At 40.6% G+C, this 17,984-nt stretch overlaps 1 protein-coding gene across 7 annotated transcripts in view; it reads right to left on the bottom strand.

Moving 5' to 3' along the window:
• Positions 1–17,984, bottom strand: part of RPS6KC1 (ribosomal protein S6 kinase C1) — a 272,706-nt gene that overhangs the window by 195,951 nt on the left and 58,771 nt on the right. For 5 of the 7 annotated variants that reach the window (XM_033936540.1, XM_033936545.1, XM_033936541.1 and 2 more), the window contains one exon: positions 1,752–1,811. The exons of the other annotated variants lie outside the window; for them this stretch is intronic. In XM_033936540.1, the coding sequence (XP_033792431.1) occupies positions 1,752–1,811 (60 nt within the window). The remainder of the gene's footprint in view (positions 1–1,751; positions 1,812–17,984) is intronic. 7 annotated transcript variants of the gene reach the window in all.

The raw sequence follows: 17,984 nt of genomic DNA, 5'->3' as shown, positions 1-17,984 counted from the left end.
CTCTAATGGAAGAAGGTGAAGAACGGCATGCCACATGGATCTGTACTGAGCTTGGTGCTATTTAACATTTATAAATGATATGGAAATGGGAACAAGAGAGGTGATTAAATTTGCAGATGGCACAAAACTATTCAAAGTTGTTAAACTGCATGTGGACTGTGAGAAATTCCAGGAGACCCTTAGGAAATTGGAAGCCTATGCATTAAAATGACAGATGAAATTTATGTGAACAAATGCAAAGTGATGCATACTGGGGAAAATAATCCAAATCATCGTGACTTTATGCTAGGTTCTACTCTAGGAGTCACTACTCAGGAAACTCAGTGGCCAAAATAAGCAAAAATAAATGGCGTTATTAGGAAAGGAAAAGAGAAAACAAAAAATATGGGTAATTCCATGTGAACTGATCCAATTTCAAGGAGGATCCCCACGCAACCATCTCAGAAATTGATGAAATTTTTTCAGAAGATACGTTAGGATCTCTCATGAAGATATCCAAAGTTTTGGAGCATGATCTCAAATAAGTCCAGAATTAGGGGCCCCTATATTTGGGCCACTTTTTATATTCACAGAAGATACTAAAAAGATGTCAACTTTGGATTCAGGTTATGGAAAGAACAATTAGTCAACTAAAGTGAAAGCCACATTTCTATGACAACATTTTAGGCTGAATCCAAACATATTACTCAGAATAGTAACAGGTGCTTTGTTGGATCACTAGGTAGCAAGAAATTTGATAAAAAAAGAGTTTGTTGTGGCATGCACTAATGCATGTTTGACTAGTCATGCCTCCTAAACTAAAAGCATCCCAGGGGGGTAAGAATTCAGGAAAAGAAAGACTACAGCCAGTGGATACCCTACAAATTTTTAAGCCCACTGGGCAGACTGGATGGACCATTTGGCCTTTATGTTTTCCTATGTTTCTACTGTGCTTTTTTGTTAATGAGATAAAGCTTCATAAAATTGATGAAAAAAAGTTTATGCAAATTTTAGCTATGTTTGAAGCCATTTCACAACTGTACATTCTCCAAAACTTTTCTTTTTTTGTACCATTAGAAAAAGTAATTTTTAAGCTAAAAAAACCTCACCTAGCTACATTTTAAACCCGGATGCAGACACTTTATTTTGGAAATTGAGCGTTTTTGAAGGCTGAATCAAGTTTGCTTAGGTAACGTTGTTTTTCTTGATTATGTTTGACCCCTGATGCAGGTGCTGTGTGCAAAAACACAGCTCAAATTGGGTCAATAAAGATTTGTCCCTGTTCACTGAGGCCCATAGTGCTGTTTTCCTTGCTAGCCATTTCTGTATAGCACCAGAGAAACATCCATTTTATAAAATGGATATCCATATGGTTAGAGAAGCTAGGTCAGAGCTAGAGATATAGGTTCAAATCCACCTACAGTTGTTTATAATTTTCTTTTATACTATGCACCCTTGAAGGACAGAAAAATACCTAACACGTCCCTTATTCCCTCCAGTGGAGAACTGCTCAATCAGAGCACCTTTCTGCAACCTGGACATGCTAAGTACCAAGTCTCTTCCCCTTCTCCAATCAAAGCTGAACGTCCATATTTTGGTCCTTCCGTAGTCCCATCAAAAACATGCCCAGCCCATGCCCTCTTGCCATAAGGATGCCCTGCAGTGTAAGACATCCATATCCTGGCTTTATAGAATCAAGATTTAGACATCCATGCTTTATGGATATCCAAAACACAAATAAAGCTTCTAAAATAACCACCTTAGTGTCTCACCTCCAAATTCTGCCTGGCTGTTAAATGTTGCATCATCAAGCCCACACAAATCTTTCCGAACTGAAGGAAAAAGGCAGAAAGATTTAAATAGTATTAACATTTGAAAAGGAAAATATAACATTAAATCAAGTGATGTCAGAGCAAAGTGACAAAATGCCATCTCCACTTGAGACCTGCGTAACTATTTGTTATTACTGAGTTTTATACCTTGTTATACTCGGTGACTAGTTGTTTTACAAGTGTTAATGATGCTATAAAATCAGGATAAAATATAACAGTATTACATCACCTGGATTCTTACACTTCTGCCTGTAGTCCTTTCAAGCTCCAACTTACATATCAGCATTATTCTTGAGCTCCAACTCATGGGGTAGGGTGGTGAAGAGAAAAGGGGAAAGGGTGGAAAGCAGCAAAGGAGGGAGAGTAGAGAGACCAACATCCTGGGAATTATGCGCCAAAAAATGAAAATAATACAAAAATAATTGTGATATGTATATTGCTACAGGATCTGGAGCTGCACTCTATATGTGTATATATATATATATACACTGAGTGTGTATGTGTTGCCATAGAATCAAAGAATGCACTATGGGGCAAATTCTATAAATGGCGTCCTGACTGTAGGCAGCAGTAGGCATTCTACCGCTGTCTAATCAGCCAATTGGGACACACATTTTCTATAAAAAGAAAAAAGTACCCGAAGGCAGGCCACCTACAATAGAGGTGAATGTCAAGGGTGCAGGGAGGTGCCTAGGGACACCTAAGCTCACCCAAGAGTGGGCGTGGATGTGGTTTCACCCGGAAATGGCCTTGGGTGAGTTTAAGTAGCCCTAGGCATCTCCCTACGGCCACATTAAGGCACCTGAAATGTAGGCCAACAAAAAGCTGGTCTACATTTCAAATAGATAGAGCCACTAAGCTGATCGCTGCAAGGAAATCTCCTTGCAGGGGGAGAGTTGTTTTGGGGGTTCTGACAGGAGGAAGTGCCAGGGGACTTTGAGGGTGGTTGTGGGAGGGACTGGGCATCCCTCCTGCTGGCCAAGTTCACAGGGGGGGGGAGGGTCGGCAGTTCCCTGCTGCAGCCACTCAGCTGATCACGGCAGGGTGATTCCCTTGCCATGATCAGCTGATGGGAAGGGATCAGGCGCAATTCTCTAACCGGCCTGTGACATCGCCACCAGTTAGAGAATCAGGCCGATTAGGCATGGTTGGGCGTCTGTTCCTTAGGGCAGACACGATTCTGTGTAAGACACCGGTAGTGTGATTCTCAGCCTCTTCTTAGGTGGCTGCAGAAACTGGCATCCTATACAGAATGTATGTATGTGTGTGCATACATGTACATACTGTTGCAGGGACATGCGAGTGCTGCTATATGGACGAGAGGTAATGTGTATGTTGGGGGGAGTGTGAGGGGAAAAGCACAGTGTTTGCCTGAAGACAGATGCAGCATATGTGAAGGGTAAGAGGCCCTCCTCTTCAATCCCTATGTTCTCACTATTCATCCCTCCCCCATCAGCACAGATTCCATAGTCTGATCCTGCCTCCTACCAATTCTGCTTCTGCTTTCTTCCTCACCAGATTGCTGTCTCATCATTGTCTTCTTGTTTGGCACTGTTAGCATTTCTGCATGGTCACTCCTTTCATGATCAGGAACCTTTTTCTCTTCTTCCCAATTAGGCTCAAGTCTCCTCTCCATCTTCCTCATTTACTTCCTTTTCCACAAGGCACATTCCTCATCCCTATCACTAACACTACCTTTCCCAATAAAACCCCTTCTTCCCACACCCTTCTTTCCTCCATCATGTTCCCCTCTTTTCAAGCATTATTTCTTTTCACCTTCCATCCCCTATCCTCTGGGATGCCCTTGTCCTTTCCATCCTTCCCGCCATTAACGGCATTATCTACATTCTAGTCCAAGCCCCACCCATGATTCCAGGGTATTACTCTTTTGTTATGTTCAGCATTACTTTCACCAGTCACATCCACTATTCTTCCCAGCAGATACAAATGATAAAATAAATTCTGTGGATGAAAAAAAAAAACATGCCTACCACAACCAGAGGAAAACTGCAGAAGCAACCTGGTACATCCAGGTAGTTCCTCTCCAAACTCCACCAATGGGTTTACTCAGGCAGGACTACAAGTCATTTTGTTACTGCTCTCACCTTGCCAGTCTGCATCATCTTCTGCAGTGTTTGTTCTCCTCTACCAGCTTCCTGCATGCATTGGGGAATTACGCAATTTTTTGTGATTAGGTGCAAAGTTCTACAGGTGCAGAACTGTATAATTTCTTGAGATGTGGAAGAAGTAGAAACAGAGACCAATACCAAAAGACACCACAAAGGCGGGGAAAAAGAAAAAGAAAAAAAAATGAAAACACGAAACACGAGAGAAGAGGAGTAGGAAAGATTTTTGGTCAAATCTGACTTGCAGTATTCAGTTATGGAAGAAATATTAATAACTGAAGGAAGACAAGCAATAGAAACAAAAAGAGACGAAACCGGCAGAGAGATTTTTCAAACAGAAAACTATTGGTATTCTTCCTTTCTTCTAGTTTTGCTGAGAAGAGAATTTTTTTTTAATTTAACCTGAGGATTTTCCTCACCATAAACATGTTAGAAGGGAGTTAAAACATTTCAAAGAGATTTTACAACTTTCCTTTGCAGATACATTACTACTGGCTAACTGTTATTATAGAGAAAATTTTGCATGGGAAAGCAGAGCCCAGGGGTAGGAGAAAGATACTTTAGGACAGCAGAGCTATCTTGAGGATTCTTAAGATAACATTTCTTCTATATCACATTCCTGGTTATTTTTTTCATTTGAGGAGAAGCCGCCCAGCAGTTAAAACACTGAACCAACAACCAAGGTAGCCTGGTTCAAATCCCACTACTGCTCCTTATGATTTTAAGATATGTCACTTAACCCTCCACTGCCACAGGTACAAACTTAAGAACATAGAGCCTAAGAATTGCCATACTGGGACAGATCGAAGGTCCATCAAGCCAACAGCGGCCAACCCAGATTCCGAGTAGTAAAACAGATTTTATTTTCCTTATCCTAGGCATAAGCAGTGGATTTCCCCAAGCTCTCTCAATAAGGGGCATTTTTACTAAAATTAATTAAGAAAATGGGCTTAGCACATTTTAATGCAGGATTTTTCCATGCACTAAGCTCACTTGTAACGCAGCCTAAAAAAACAGAGCTTTTTTCCTTTTTGTAGCAATCCTAGCAGGTTGCCGTTGGCCTCCGCAGAACATTCCCTCTGCCGCGGTCCCACCCCTCCTCTGACGTACGGGACCACGGCAGAGGGAATGTTCTGCGGAGGCTACAGCAGCCTGCTAGGATCGCAACAGCCAACCGGCAATCCTCTGCAGGCTACTTTGAAGGTGAAACCGGGAAGCCAGGAGAGAGATGGTGGATAATGAGATGGAGGGAGGGAAGGAACAGGGTATTTGAACTTGACACCCCTGCTTTAGATCTTAAACCCACCAGGAACAGGGAAGTACATACTCTACCTGAATTCAACGTGCCTTGAGCTACTACTAAAGAGACATGAGCTAAATTCAAACACATAAAATCTCAGTAACAGATTTTTTGTTTTGTCGTGCCAAAAAGCAGATTTTTCTGATACTACCTGTGCAACCCAGAGGAAATCTTTTCTCTTGCTGAAATCACATTAGATTTAGGGCCCACTGAAGGGATGCAATTCAAAAACAGGGCGAGGTCAGCACACTGATTTCTAAGCCCTGTGTAAGAATGCTGAATTGTTCCCTCTCCCCCTTCTTTGTCACAAATTAACCCTTATCTTATTTAAGTAGTCCTTATATGGAAAGATACTTCAGCAGACAAACCTTTCCTACGTGCAGAAGCAGGCCTCTGTCACGCGCTGAGCTTAAGGGTGATCACGAAGTGCATGCATTATAACCTTTAGAATGTCACATGCAATGGTAAGCTTTAGAATCATTAGATGTGTAAATAAGGGAATCACTTTATTGTAATCTTTATAATGTATTCAGATGTCACCTGAGATGATAGCCTTGAGAATCACATTAGACATGTAAACAAGGAAGTTACCTTGGTGTAATCAGCGCTGTAAATGCATGTTGAGACTGTAACCTTGCAAATCATTAGATAAGTAAATAAGGGAGTTAAGATACTCAATAAAAGGGTTAGAGGCCTTCCATTTAGAAACATCTCATCCCAATCTGTAGTTCCATTACTACAACCTTTGGTTAAATATAAACATAGAAACATAGAAGATGACGACAGAAAAGGGCTACAGCCCATCAAGTCTGCCCACTCTGCTTACCCACCCCCTGTCTATGCCCTAATGACCCAATTTTCTTATCTTGACCCTCGTAGGGATCCCACATGGGTATCCCATTTATTCTTAAAGTCTGGCACGCTGGCAAGCTTGTTCCAATGATCAACCTTTCTGGTGTCACCATGAAATTTTCCGCCACTGAGTTTGAGCGGGTGCCCTCTTGTGGCCGAGGGTCCCTTGAGAAAGAAAATATCATCTTCCACTTCAACATGTCCCATGAGGTACTTAAATGTTTCGATCATGTCTCCCCTCTACCTATGTTCCTCGAGAGTGTAGAGCTGCAATTTGTTCAGTCTCTCTTCATACGAGAGACCCTTGAGCCCCGAGATCATCCTGGTGGTCTTCTGCTGAACCGATTCAATTATGCGCACATCTTTACTGTAATGTGGCCTCCAGAATTGCACACAGTACTCCAGATGAGGTCTCACCATGGCCCTGTACAACGGCATTATGACTTCAGGCTTTCGGCTGACGAAACTTCTATTGATACAACCCAATATCTGCCTTGCCTTAGATGAAGCCTTCTCCACTTGATTGGCAATTTTCATGTCTGCACTGATGATTACTCCTAAATCTCGTTCTGCTGAAGTCCTAGTTAAAGTTTCTCCGTTCAAGAAGTACGTCCTGCATGGATTTCCGCTTCCGAGGTGCATGACCTTACATTTCTTAGCATTGAAGCCTAGCTGCCAGGTTGAGGACCAACTTTTCAATGTAAGCAGGTCCTGCGCCATATAATTTTGTAAACTGCATTCACTTACTATATTACATAGTTTGGCGTCATCAGCAAATAGTGTTATTTTACCTTGAAGCCCTTGAGTCAGATCCCCTATGAATATGTTGAAAAGGAGTGGACCCAGGACCGAGCCCTGCGGCACTCCACTGGTCACCTCCGATGTTTTAGAAAGGGTACCATTAACCACCACCCTCTGAAGTCTGCCACTCAGCCAATCATTGACCCATGCAGTTAGTGTCTCTCCTAACCCCATCGATTCCATCTTGCTTAGCAGCCTGCGGTGTGGGACACTGTCAAAAGCTTTACTGAAGTCCAGGTACACAACGTCCAAAGACTCTCCCAAGTCCAACTTTCTTGTTACCCAGTCAAAGAAGCTGATGAGATTGGATTGGCAGGACCTACCCTTGGTGAATCCATGCTGACTGGGATCCCGAAGATTCCCTTCATTCAAGATCGTGTCCAATTTGCTTTTAATTAGTGTTTCCATGAGTTTGCACACTATTGATGTGAGACTCACCAGTCTATAATTCGCAGCCTCTGCCCTGCAACCCTTTTTATGCAGAGGAACGACATTAGCTAATTTCCAGTCCAGGGGAACTTTCCCCTTACTTAGGGAGAGATTGAATAGCTCAGCCAATGGTTTCGCCAGGACATCGCTCAATTCTCTGAGCACTCTTGGGTGCAAATTGTCTGGTCCCATGGCTTTGTTCACCTTGAGTCTTGCCAGTTCACTGTAAACTTCACCTGGTGTGAACTCAAAATTCTGTTGCCTTCAACTGCGGACCGTGTCCCGGTGCCTCACAGGTGAAGACTGAGCAGAAGTATTCATTCAGTCTAGCATGGACCTGCTCCCTTAATAACCTGGGGGAGGGGCTATGCCGCTGTTTCAACTCCTACAAGTCTGGTTTGGGTACCGAGCAGACACGTCCAACCTGCACATGCAGCCACTGACACTCCGCCTGTTCCTATCTCCGAAACTACAGAAGCAGAAAGAAATGTTGTGGCACCAGCATTCCTGAGTTTAATTTCATCTTAAAGCGACCACAACAAGTTCCCATACCACAGCAAGACGACCGGAAAAGAAAGTGTTATTCTAAGACTGATCCTGTGACTTGAAGACACATTAAAAGCTTACGCGACCAAGCCATTCTCACATTGAAACAAAATGACAAGGACATGACTCCTGAAAATTTTACTGCTGCTATTTTTGCACAATTAACTTATAATTCTTTAATGATTGTTATTTGTTTGTTAACTTTTCTTAGTCTTCCTTTACCTTTTGCTGGGGAAGCATGGGAGCAAAGAATGCAATATAACATTTGGGAAAAAATAGCAGATATCTCAGAGAATGACAACTTCGGCTTACAGCAGAGCATAGATGCACACACTTTGCTAGGTTCTTGTTTAATTCCAGAATGTAAAGCGCCAGGGGGAAAAGGAGATATTTCCCAACTAACAAATTTTATGACTGAAGATGAAGTATCATATACCATGCTTACAACATGGGGAAAAGTAGCCCAAAAATTACCCTGGGATGCCATGACCATTTATACCACCATAGTAGCAAATCATAAAAATCTGTCATGTGCTAGGGTACAAAATTGTACTAGAAATTGCATTAACAGTGGACTAGCTTTATGGAACTGTTCGCATTTTGTAAATATTTCATATATTAATGCTCACCTTGTCCTTCCTTCAGGATGGTTTTGGACATGTGGAAAGCGAACATGTAATTATATTCCCGCTAATTTAACACACAATACCCAATGCTGCCTGAGCAGATTAGCAGCAGCCTTAGTAAATAAAAAGCAATTGATTAATCCCAGAATTACTAAAGAAAGACGCTCTGTCTCTATAACCTCTGATAGTTATGCCTTAAATGACCAGTGTGATAGTAATGTCAATTTGCTCTCAAAAGCTGAAATTATCTCTTTGGCTGTCTCTTTAGTTGGTGTACCTGGGTTAGCATTATATAATCAAAAAACTTTAGCCCGATTAGCTTGTGTATTAGCTAAAAACATTAATCATAACTCACACGCACTTAGCTTGCTAAATCAAAAACAAAATGAAATACGGACAGCTGTGTTAGACAACAGAGTCGCTATAGATTATCTCTATTACATAATCACGGCTGCAAAACCATTAAAAATGTGTTGTTTCAACCTAACCGATAACAGAAACAGTATAAACGAACAAATTCAACAACTACATGAATTGGCCTCTAATATGCATCAAGGCATCTTACCACAGTGGTGGAATGCTTTATGGTTCTGGCTTCCATCTGGCCAATGGATCTGGGTCCTTTTGCAGTATCTATTCATTGGAATAGGTCTCTTGATTATTCTTTGTTGTTTTGTTCAATGCCTGACTTCTTTGTTTAACTTATGCATAAGTCCATGTCATGGTCGATATCGCAAATTATCCCAAGCAGATTTGCCTTACCTCTATAAAGCCCTTAAAAATAGTAAAGTAAGGGGAAATGAAGGGACGCAGTTCTAAAACAGAGCGAGGTCAGCACACTGATTTCTAAGCCCTGTGAAAGAATGCTGAATCGTTCCCTCTCCCCCTTCTTTGTCACAAATTAACCCTTATCTTATTTAAGTAGTCCTTATATGGAAAGATACTTCAGCAGACAAACCTTGCCTACGTGCAGAAGCAGGCCTCTGTCACGCGCTGAGCTTAAGGATGATCACGAGGTGCATGCATTATCACCTTTAGAATGTCACATGCGATGGTAAGCTTTAGAATCATTAGATGTGTAAACAAGGGAATCACTTTATTGTAACCTTTATAATATATTCAGATGTCACGTGAGATGGTAGCCTTGAGAATCACATTAGACATGTAAACAAGGGAGTTACCTTTGTATAATCAGTGCTGTAAATGCATGTTGAGACTGTAACCTTGCAAATCATTAGATAAGTAAATAAGGGAGTTAAGATACTCAATAAAAGGGTTAGAGGCCTTCCATTTAGGAACGTCTCATCCCAATCTGAGTCCTGTGTGAAGCCTCATCCCTATAGCCCACCTTTTTTTTTTAAGTTTCCCTGTAAGACTCTAGTATCTTTGCAGTGAAATTCCTGTCTTTGTGAACCCTATTCAGCTAGAGAATGTTATAGTTGAGCATCATCAGAGTCTATGATTCACAGTGCCTCATGTTCAATGGAGTCTTATTATTCAACACTGCTAAATTGTAATTGTAGGAAATTATGCTTCCCTCTTTATTTATTTATTTTCTTTTTTTATTCTGTCTCCTTACCTCTTAATGTGGGGTAAACATTTTTGATCTATTATGGAGTTGTGTTTTATTTTTATTTTTGTATGCTTGATTGCTTTGTTCAATTTTTAATGTATAATCAAAACAAAAAAAAAAGTGTTACAACATTCAAATCATAATTTTGGAATAAATTCCTCACCAGCCATACCCTGTACCCAACCCTCATCTATCCAAGAATATATAATACAGTATTGTAAGATGCAACACCGAGGCAGCGCACAAGTGATTCTTACAGAGAAAAGACTCCCTTTAAAAGGCCTGATTTGATATCAGGATGCTTATGTGAGAAGTCCAAAAGCTGTTTAATTTAAGCCCTTTCTATAAAAATAACATAGGTACCCACAAGCCTTTATAAACAGGTAAAGGGGGCATTCATAGGGGATTCACAGACTGGAGAAGATATATGTAATTAGCACACACTGGTTGGTGCTATGGCCCTGTGTAGGAAAGGATTACCTCTCCCAAAGTGGCCCAGACTTCAAAATTTGTGAAGACCAATGACATCTGTGAAGATGATATCCAGTGCAGATAATATGCAATAGCGTACAAATACCAATCCACACATGTGTACCTCCTCCAAAGTTGGTGTAAACATGTGCCTTAGCATCCCTGCAAAAAACAAAAGGAATTGACCCCAAAATATCCACAAAGAAGAAAATCCAGGGAAAACCAAAAAAACTATGTGGAGTGACGATGTTTCTAAATGGACTTTATTTGAAAGTGTCAAAGTTCCAAAGGTATACTGAAATCATCCACATAAAATAATTTCATCCACATAAAAATAAATCATCCACATAAAAGCCTTAAATGACCTAGTCCGCAGACTTTTATCCCAGAAGGTAGGCCTTGACATACTTGATGCTAAATCGTACCTGCTTGAGCTGAGGAGGAGGGTATGTGACAGGGTATATATTCGGTCACCTAGGACTCAGGTACCAGGAAGGAAGAGATCTGAAGGGAAGTCATATGCAAAGACAAGCTGGGTCTAGCAAGCTCCCATGGGGGCCTTTGAAGAACCTTATTTGCATAGGTGGTCTCAAATAAGAAATCTATGCGACAACAATTTCAATTTGTTAACTTTGCTTAATCTTCTGTAAACCGCATAGAACTTCACGGTATTGCTGTTATTATTATTATTATAACTGGCTACCTAACTGGCCGCCATCTTGTTGGAATATTAATTTCTATCTCTATCTCTACCTCTGTCTTTATATTTTTATCTTTACTTTTCATAAATTGTTTCTTCAGGTACTTTAGTTAGATTGTGAGCCTTTGGGACAGTTAGGGAATTTCCAAGTACTTATCTTATTTATTTTTATTTATTGTATCTTTTAATGCATCATTTTTGTAAACCGCTTAGAAACCTCACAGTTATTAGCGGTATATAAGAATTAAATTAAATTAAACAAGGAGTTGCCCAAAGCTGAGAGAAGGAAGAGAGGTAGAAAACTAGGAATTCAGAGGGCCATCCTTAGGGGGGAGGGAAAGGGGTACCTAGACTGATCTTTGAGAAGGGGCTCATCTTTACTAGTTAGGGTGCTGGACCTTAGGACTTCCCACCTCAGAAGACCAGTTAGGAGGAGGTCTGGCTCCTAGGTGACCCCCAAGAGAAGGAATGCTGATATAAACCTAACCCTCAGTAAGCCACATTCTTGACCAAAGTGACCCGAATGACCCCAACCTATTTACATTCCCATACTCAATAACATCTATGTACAAGAACCTCTATCGAAAATATGATCAAGTTTTACAGTCCCATCAAGGTGAATACTACATCTAGTCCCACGTACAAAACTGGGACAAATGAGCACAAGTTGGAAATGTGTGCATACTTGTGGCAATCATTAAGTCCTCAACCCCTGCTGCTGTGCTTTTGCAAATGTATCATTATAGGTATAGTTCTGTAGTAGTAGTTAGAAGTATACTGTTTAAAGTGCTCTGATATTATTACCCAGCTATATTGTTACAAGTATAGCTGGGCTAGTTCTAATTATATCCACAGACCTAGTCTTTTTGCTCAAACTTTGCTGCTATATCTTTATATTTCCATATGTCAATACCAATGTCGTGGCTTCTATTCTTCTATTTCTCAGCAACAACTCTCTTTGTAAGCATGTATTCCTTCATTCCAGTCATCATAAGTCAGGGCAGATATGGTGAATCGAGTCACTTACCACACAACAAATCCTCAGCACTCAGACCCCCACCATTTCAGGCCTATCTCCCACACACTCTTTCCTTATCCATACTAAGAAGCCTAAAGATTGCTCTTGAAAATGTGAGATCCATATAACAACGTCATTCTAAGTGATCTCCTCACAGAAAATAACTGGGACATCTTCCTAATCAGCAAAACTTGGCTTAAAGACAATGATGAAGCCACTGTAGGTATGTCTTGCGCGCGCGCACACCCTCCCCTCTCCCCCCCTCTCCGTACCAAGTACTAGCTTGCTCACGCACCGACACTAGAGGAGGAGGTGTAGCCACCATCATCAAATCCAACCTCAACTCAAAATTAATAGATACCATCACAACGCACTTGAATGCCTCCTCTTCTCTGTGGGTCACAACATCTTTGCCCTGATAAACATAGCTCCCCATTCTCCTATGGCCATCTTAGATGACTTGCTATCCATCATTTGTAAAGAGGAATCCATGGAATTGTTGAATGATCAAGGAGCTCTAAGAGAGGCTAAGCCATAATGGAGAGACGGCATAAATTCTTTGCTTCGGTTTTTACGGAAAAAGATGTAAGAGATCTACCTGAATCGGATATAGAGAAAGTGAAAGAAATCTCAGTAAACCTGGAAGAAGTATTATGCCAAATTGACAAGTCAAAGTGTGGTAAATCACCTGGACTGGTTAGTATACATGCCAAGATACTAAAAGTACTTAAATATGAAATTACCTATCTGCTGTCACTAAAATTGTCCTTAATACCTGAAGAGTGGAGGATGGTCATTGTTACACCAATTTTTAAAAAGGATTTCAGGAGAGATCCAGGAAATTACAGATGGGTAAGCCTGTCTTCAATGCTGGGCTAAATAATGGAAACAATTATAAAAAATAAAATTGTGGAACATGTAGACAAACATGATTTAATGGGGCAGAGTAAGCATGGGTTCAGCCAAATGAGGTCTTGCCTCACCAATTTGCTTGACTTCTTTGAAGGTGTGAATAAACATGTGGTTGATGTAGTGTATCTAAATTTTCAGAAAGCTTTTGACAAAAGTTCCACATGAGAGGCTGCTGACAAAACTAAAGAGTCATGGGATAGGAGGCAATATTCAGCTGTGGATTAACAACTGGTTATCGGACAGAAAACATAGGGCAAAGTTAAATGGCCATTTTTCTCAGTGGAAGAGGGTAAAGAGTGGAGTGCCGCAGGGATCTGTACAATGACTGGAGCAATTAAACATATTTATAAATGATCTAGAAATTGGAATGACAAGTGAGGTGGTTAAATTTGCAGATGACACTAAACTGTTCAAAGTTGTTAAATTTTTATTTATTTATTTATTTTGACTTATTCAATTTTCTATACCGTTCTCCCTGGAGAGCTCAGAACGGTTTACATGAGTTTATTCAGGTACTCAAGCATTTTTTCTCTGTCTGTCCTGGTGGGCTCACAATCTATCTAGTGTACCTGGGGCAATGGGGGGATTAAGTGACTTGCCCAGGGTCACAAGGTGCAGTGTGGGTTTGAACCTACAACCCCAGGGTGCTGAGGCTGTAGACTGTGAAAAATTGCAGGAGGACCTTAGCAAATTGGAAGACTGGGCATCCAAATGGCAGATGAAATTTCATGTTGGCAAATGCAAAATGATGCACATTGGAAAGAATAACCCAAATCATAGTTACCAGATGCTAGGATCTGGATGTCATTGTGGACAATACGCTGAAACCTATTACCCAATATGCAGTGGTAGCCAAAAAAGCAAACAGGATGCTAGGAATTATTAGAAAAGTGATATCTAAGACTAAGAATGTTATAATGATTCTGCAGCGCTCCATGGTGTGACCTCACCTTGAGTAATGCATTCAATTCTGGTCGCCGTTTCTCAAAAAAGATATAGCATAATTAGAAAAGGTTCAAAGAAGAGCAACCAAGATGATAAAGGGAATGGAACTCCTCCCATATGAGGAAAGACTAAAGATGATAGGGCTCTTCAGCTTGGAAAAAGAGACTGCTGAAGGGAGATATGGTTAAAGTCTACCAAATCCTGAGTGGTACAAGTGAATCAATTTTTTACGCTATCAAAAATTACAGACTAGGGGGGACACTTGAAGTTACAGGGAAATACTTTTAAAACCAATAGAAGGAAATGTCTTTTCACTTGGAGAATAGTTAAGCTCTGGCACACACTGCCAGAGTATGTGATAAGAGAGGTTAACATAGCTGGTTTTAAAAACGGTTTGGACAAGTTCCTGGAGGAAAAGTCCTTATTCTGCTATTGAGACAGACATAGGGGAAACCATTGCTTGTCCTGGGATTGGTAGCATGGAATATTGCTACTGTTTGAGTTCTTGCCAGGTACTTGTGGCCTGGTATGGCCAATGGGGAAACTAGGCTAGATAGATCACAGATCTGACCCAGTATGGTTATTCTTATGCTTGTTACCAAAAAAATGAAATAGCGTGCTTTTCAAGTGCATGTTAGGACTTAATTGTTCAGAATTTTAGGTGTTGATTTTCAAGGCAATTATATGTTTCCCCAGGGTCAGAAAAACAAAGTGATTGATCAGTGTATTCGGCTTGCAAAAAAACGTTTACTGGCTTTCTAATAGAATTCTACTCAATGACCCAAAACACAATTTTCTACTGACAGCGCCCTCTCCCAATGCTAACCCATCTTCTCCAAGCCCCCACTCAGCCCTCTTCTCTAAGCCCCCTGCATCAGCAGCAGGGGGGTCTCCTAGTAATGTATCAACTCCCCTACCTACTAAGTTTCCAAGTTTATTATAAGATTTGATTAATCGCCTATTCCAGATTCTAAGCGATGTACAGCTAAAAATTACAAAGTTAGGGGAAACATACATGACTAACAAAATTAATATTAAACATATTAAAATATCGTAAAAATACATAACATAAAATAACATGACTAAACATAACTAACAAGACTGTTTTACATACATGATCAAATAAAGGGAAAGTTGTAGGAAGAAATACAATTAAATATAAAAGAAACAATTAAGGTAAAATAACATTGGGAAAAGGGGAAGAAATTTAATATAAAATATTAAAAACGAAAAGAATTCAGTTAATCACTAAAAGCGTCTTTAAAAAGGAAGCCCTTAAGTTTGCTCTTAAATTTGTCAAGAATTCTTTCTTCTCTTAGGTAAATTGGCAGGGCATTCCAAGCTAGGGGAGCCGTAACTGAGAAAATAGAATGACGTCGTGTACTAATAACTTTTAATGAAGGAACAACCAATAGATGTTGTTCTGTTGACCGTAATACTCTCGAAGTGTTATAGGGAATTAAAACTTTATAAATAAATGCTGGGGTTTTGAAAATTATGGATTTGAGAGTGAGCAAACATAATTTATACATTATTCGATAGGCAACCGGTAACCAATGAGCTTTCTCAAGTAAAGGCGTAACATGATCGAATTTCTTAGCGTTTTCGATAAGCTGCAGGAGCTTGTGCTGTTACTCTCAACGCTCTCTTTTGCTTCACCGGCTCTGCAACCAGCATCACTGAAAGCCCTGAACCATGAGAACAGAAAGTGCCTGTGTTTCAAACCCTTTCTAATGCCGTAAGCAAAGTGCTGAGGGATGGACGATTTTCATTGGTTTTTGGTCATAACAGGAAATCAGAACTCCTACTCATGGGTTAACATCCTAGAAAAAATAAACAAACAAATATGCACGTCATTTTTTTTTTTTTTTTTAATGACTTTACAGCAAACTCTAGGTATCATGGCAGTCATCAATGGCTCTCACAACGAGAGCAGTTGTGATTTTTTTTTTTTTTACACGGACCAACACAAAAATATTTTTCCTTTCACCAACATATAATGGTGCCAAGGTTTTAAAAATAGAAATGCCTTGTGCTCCAAGAGCTGCAAGGAGGTTCTAGAGGCCATCACTAGTTGCAGCAAATATGAGTACACCAATGAAATGTTTTAGAAAAATGGGGTCAAAATCATTGATAATGTCTAAAAATGGCAATTACACTCCTAAGACAGAGCTATCTGCTAGCACAATTTACGAATTGCTCAAACAGTGCCCCTGCATATACATGGATGGGGGATTTATATGTCTAGCAGTGGCCACTAAATATACAAGCCCTTTGAATATTAGCCCACATGTTTTTAGTTATCTACCTGTGAATTTTATTATAGATTTCTGTGCTAAATTTGAATACTGAGCCATGATAAACAAATGTTTGCCAAGCCTTGTTTAAACAGCAGAGAAATAAATACCATGATGTGTGGTGAAACCCATAATGAAGGCCTGTAGAGATAAAATTTGAGGGTCTATTAATCCCCAATTGCCTCCACTATGATTGGACCTAACTGCTATTTCCTAGACATGGGCAAAAGGCCCAGAGCACAGATAAAATATAGCTTATATCCAGCCAGAACTAGGAACCTTAATACTGAATAGATTTTAAAGAAAATGTGCGCTAAAAACCAAGGGGGGGGGTTAACTACACTCATTTCCCACAGAAGGTACCGACTGAAATTGCTCCACCCTGCCTCCTCACACATGTGGATTTCCGTCTGCCAAACTGCCTATTTAACTTCAGTGAGGACAGACGGCCTACTGCCTGGTCCAATGCACACACACCAAGGCTGCCAGGAAAAGGAAATTGCTACACCAAAACAAAAAAAGCAAATTCTAAGGGAAAAAATGAAAAATTAAATCTGTGGTCACAAAACCACAGAAAAATCTGTCAGTGGAAAAATAGTACAGGAAGAAAAAGGTTTGAGAAGAAAGCTAGGCTAGCCAAAATAAAAATCCAAGACCCTTTCATCAAAGAGAATTTCCAAGCACATCTTAGTAATAAGTTACAGTGCGTTTCGCTAAGCGCAGCAGTATGCTTCCTGAAAATCTTCACAAACCGCAAATTCACAAATAACAAAACTACAAAAATAAAACATATCTATGGCTGCTGCTCTTCATGTCAGCTCATCTGACTGGGGCTCCCCCTGCCAAGAATAGCTCAGCTGGCAGGGAAAACCCCCCGATTCCTCCCTTCCATCCATTCTCAAGGATAGCCCCCCTCCCCACCGGGCCGAGACCCTCCCCCCCCCCCCCCCCACACACACATATACCCTCCTATCGTTACATTAAATAGGCAGCCTACTCCCTCCTGCTAAAAGGGTCTCCCACCCTGGTGGTCTAGGGTGGCCCCCGACACTGCCCCCGCCCCCATACCTTATTAAGAAGGCCGGCAGGAGGGATGCTCAGTCCCTTCTGCCAGAAGGCCCACCTCTTCAAAATGGCAGGCCTTCCCCTTCCCAGGGCATAAATCACAATCATTCATTCAAGAACCTAAAACAGACAAAAAGGCATTGATTTCTTAATACCAAATCTTTTTTGATTGTGACAAAAAACTGAACTGGAAATTCCAAGACAACAAATTCTGAAGTATGCAGTACAACATCAGAGACACAGAAGTATAGTTCCTCTTGTACTGAGCAAACTATGCACATTTCCAAAAGCCAATACATTCCAATTACTAAACTTCAAATAAAATGAATTTTCTCTACCTTTATTGTACGGGCAATTTTTCTAAACACATTAGTTCCAGTCTCTCTGGTTCTGCTTTTGTCTCTGTGACTGGGGCTCTTCGCTCTCCTTCCTGCTCTTTCCATCAATGCCTCAATCAGTCTCAGCTTTCCATAATCCGTTAGTTACTCAGTTCCCACAACTACCCCTTTGGC

The sequence above is a fragment of the Geotrypetes seraphini genome, chromosome 3 (assembly GCF_902459505.1).
Source record: "Geotrypetes seraphini chromosome 3, aGeoSer1.1, whole genome shotgun sequence".
Lineage (NCBI taxonomy): Eukaryota > Metazoa > Chordata > Amphibia > Gymnophiona > Dermophiidae > Geotrypetes > Geotrypetes seraphini.
Note: the sequence above shows the minus strand (reverse complement) of the source record. Positions and strands in the feature narration are given on the sequence as shown.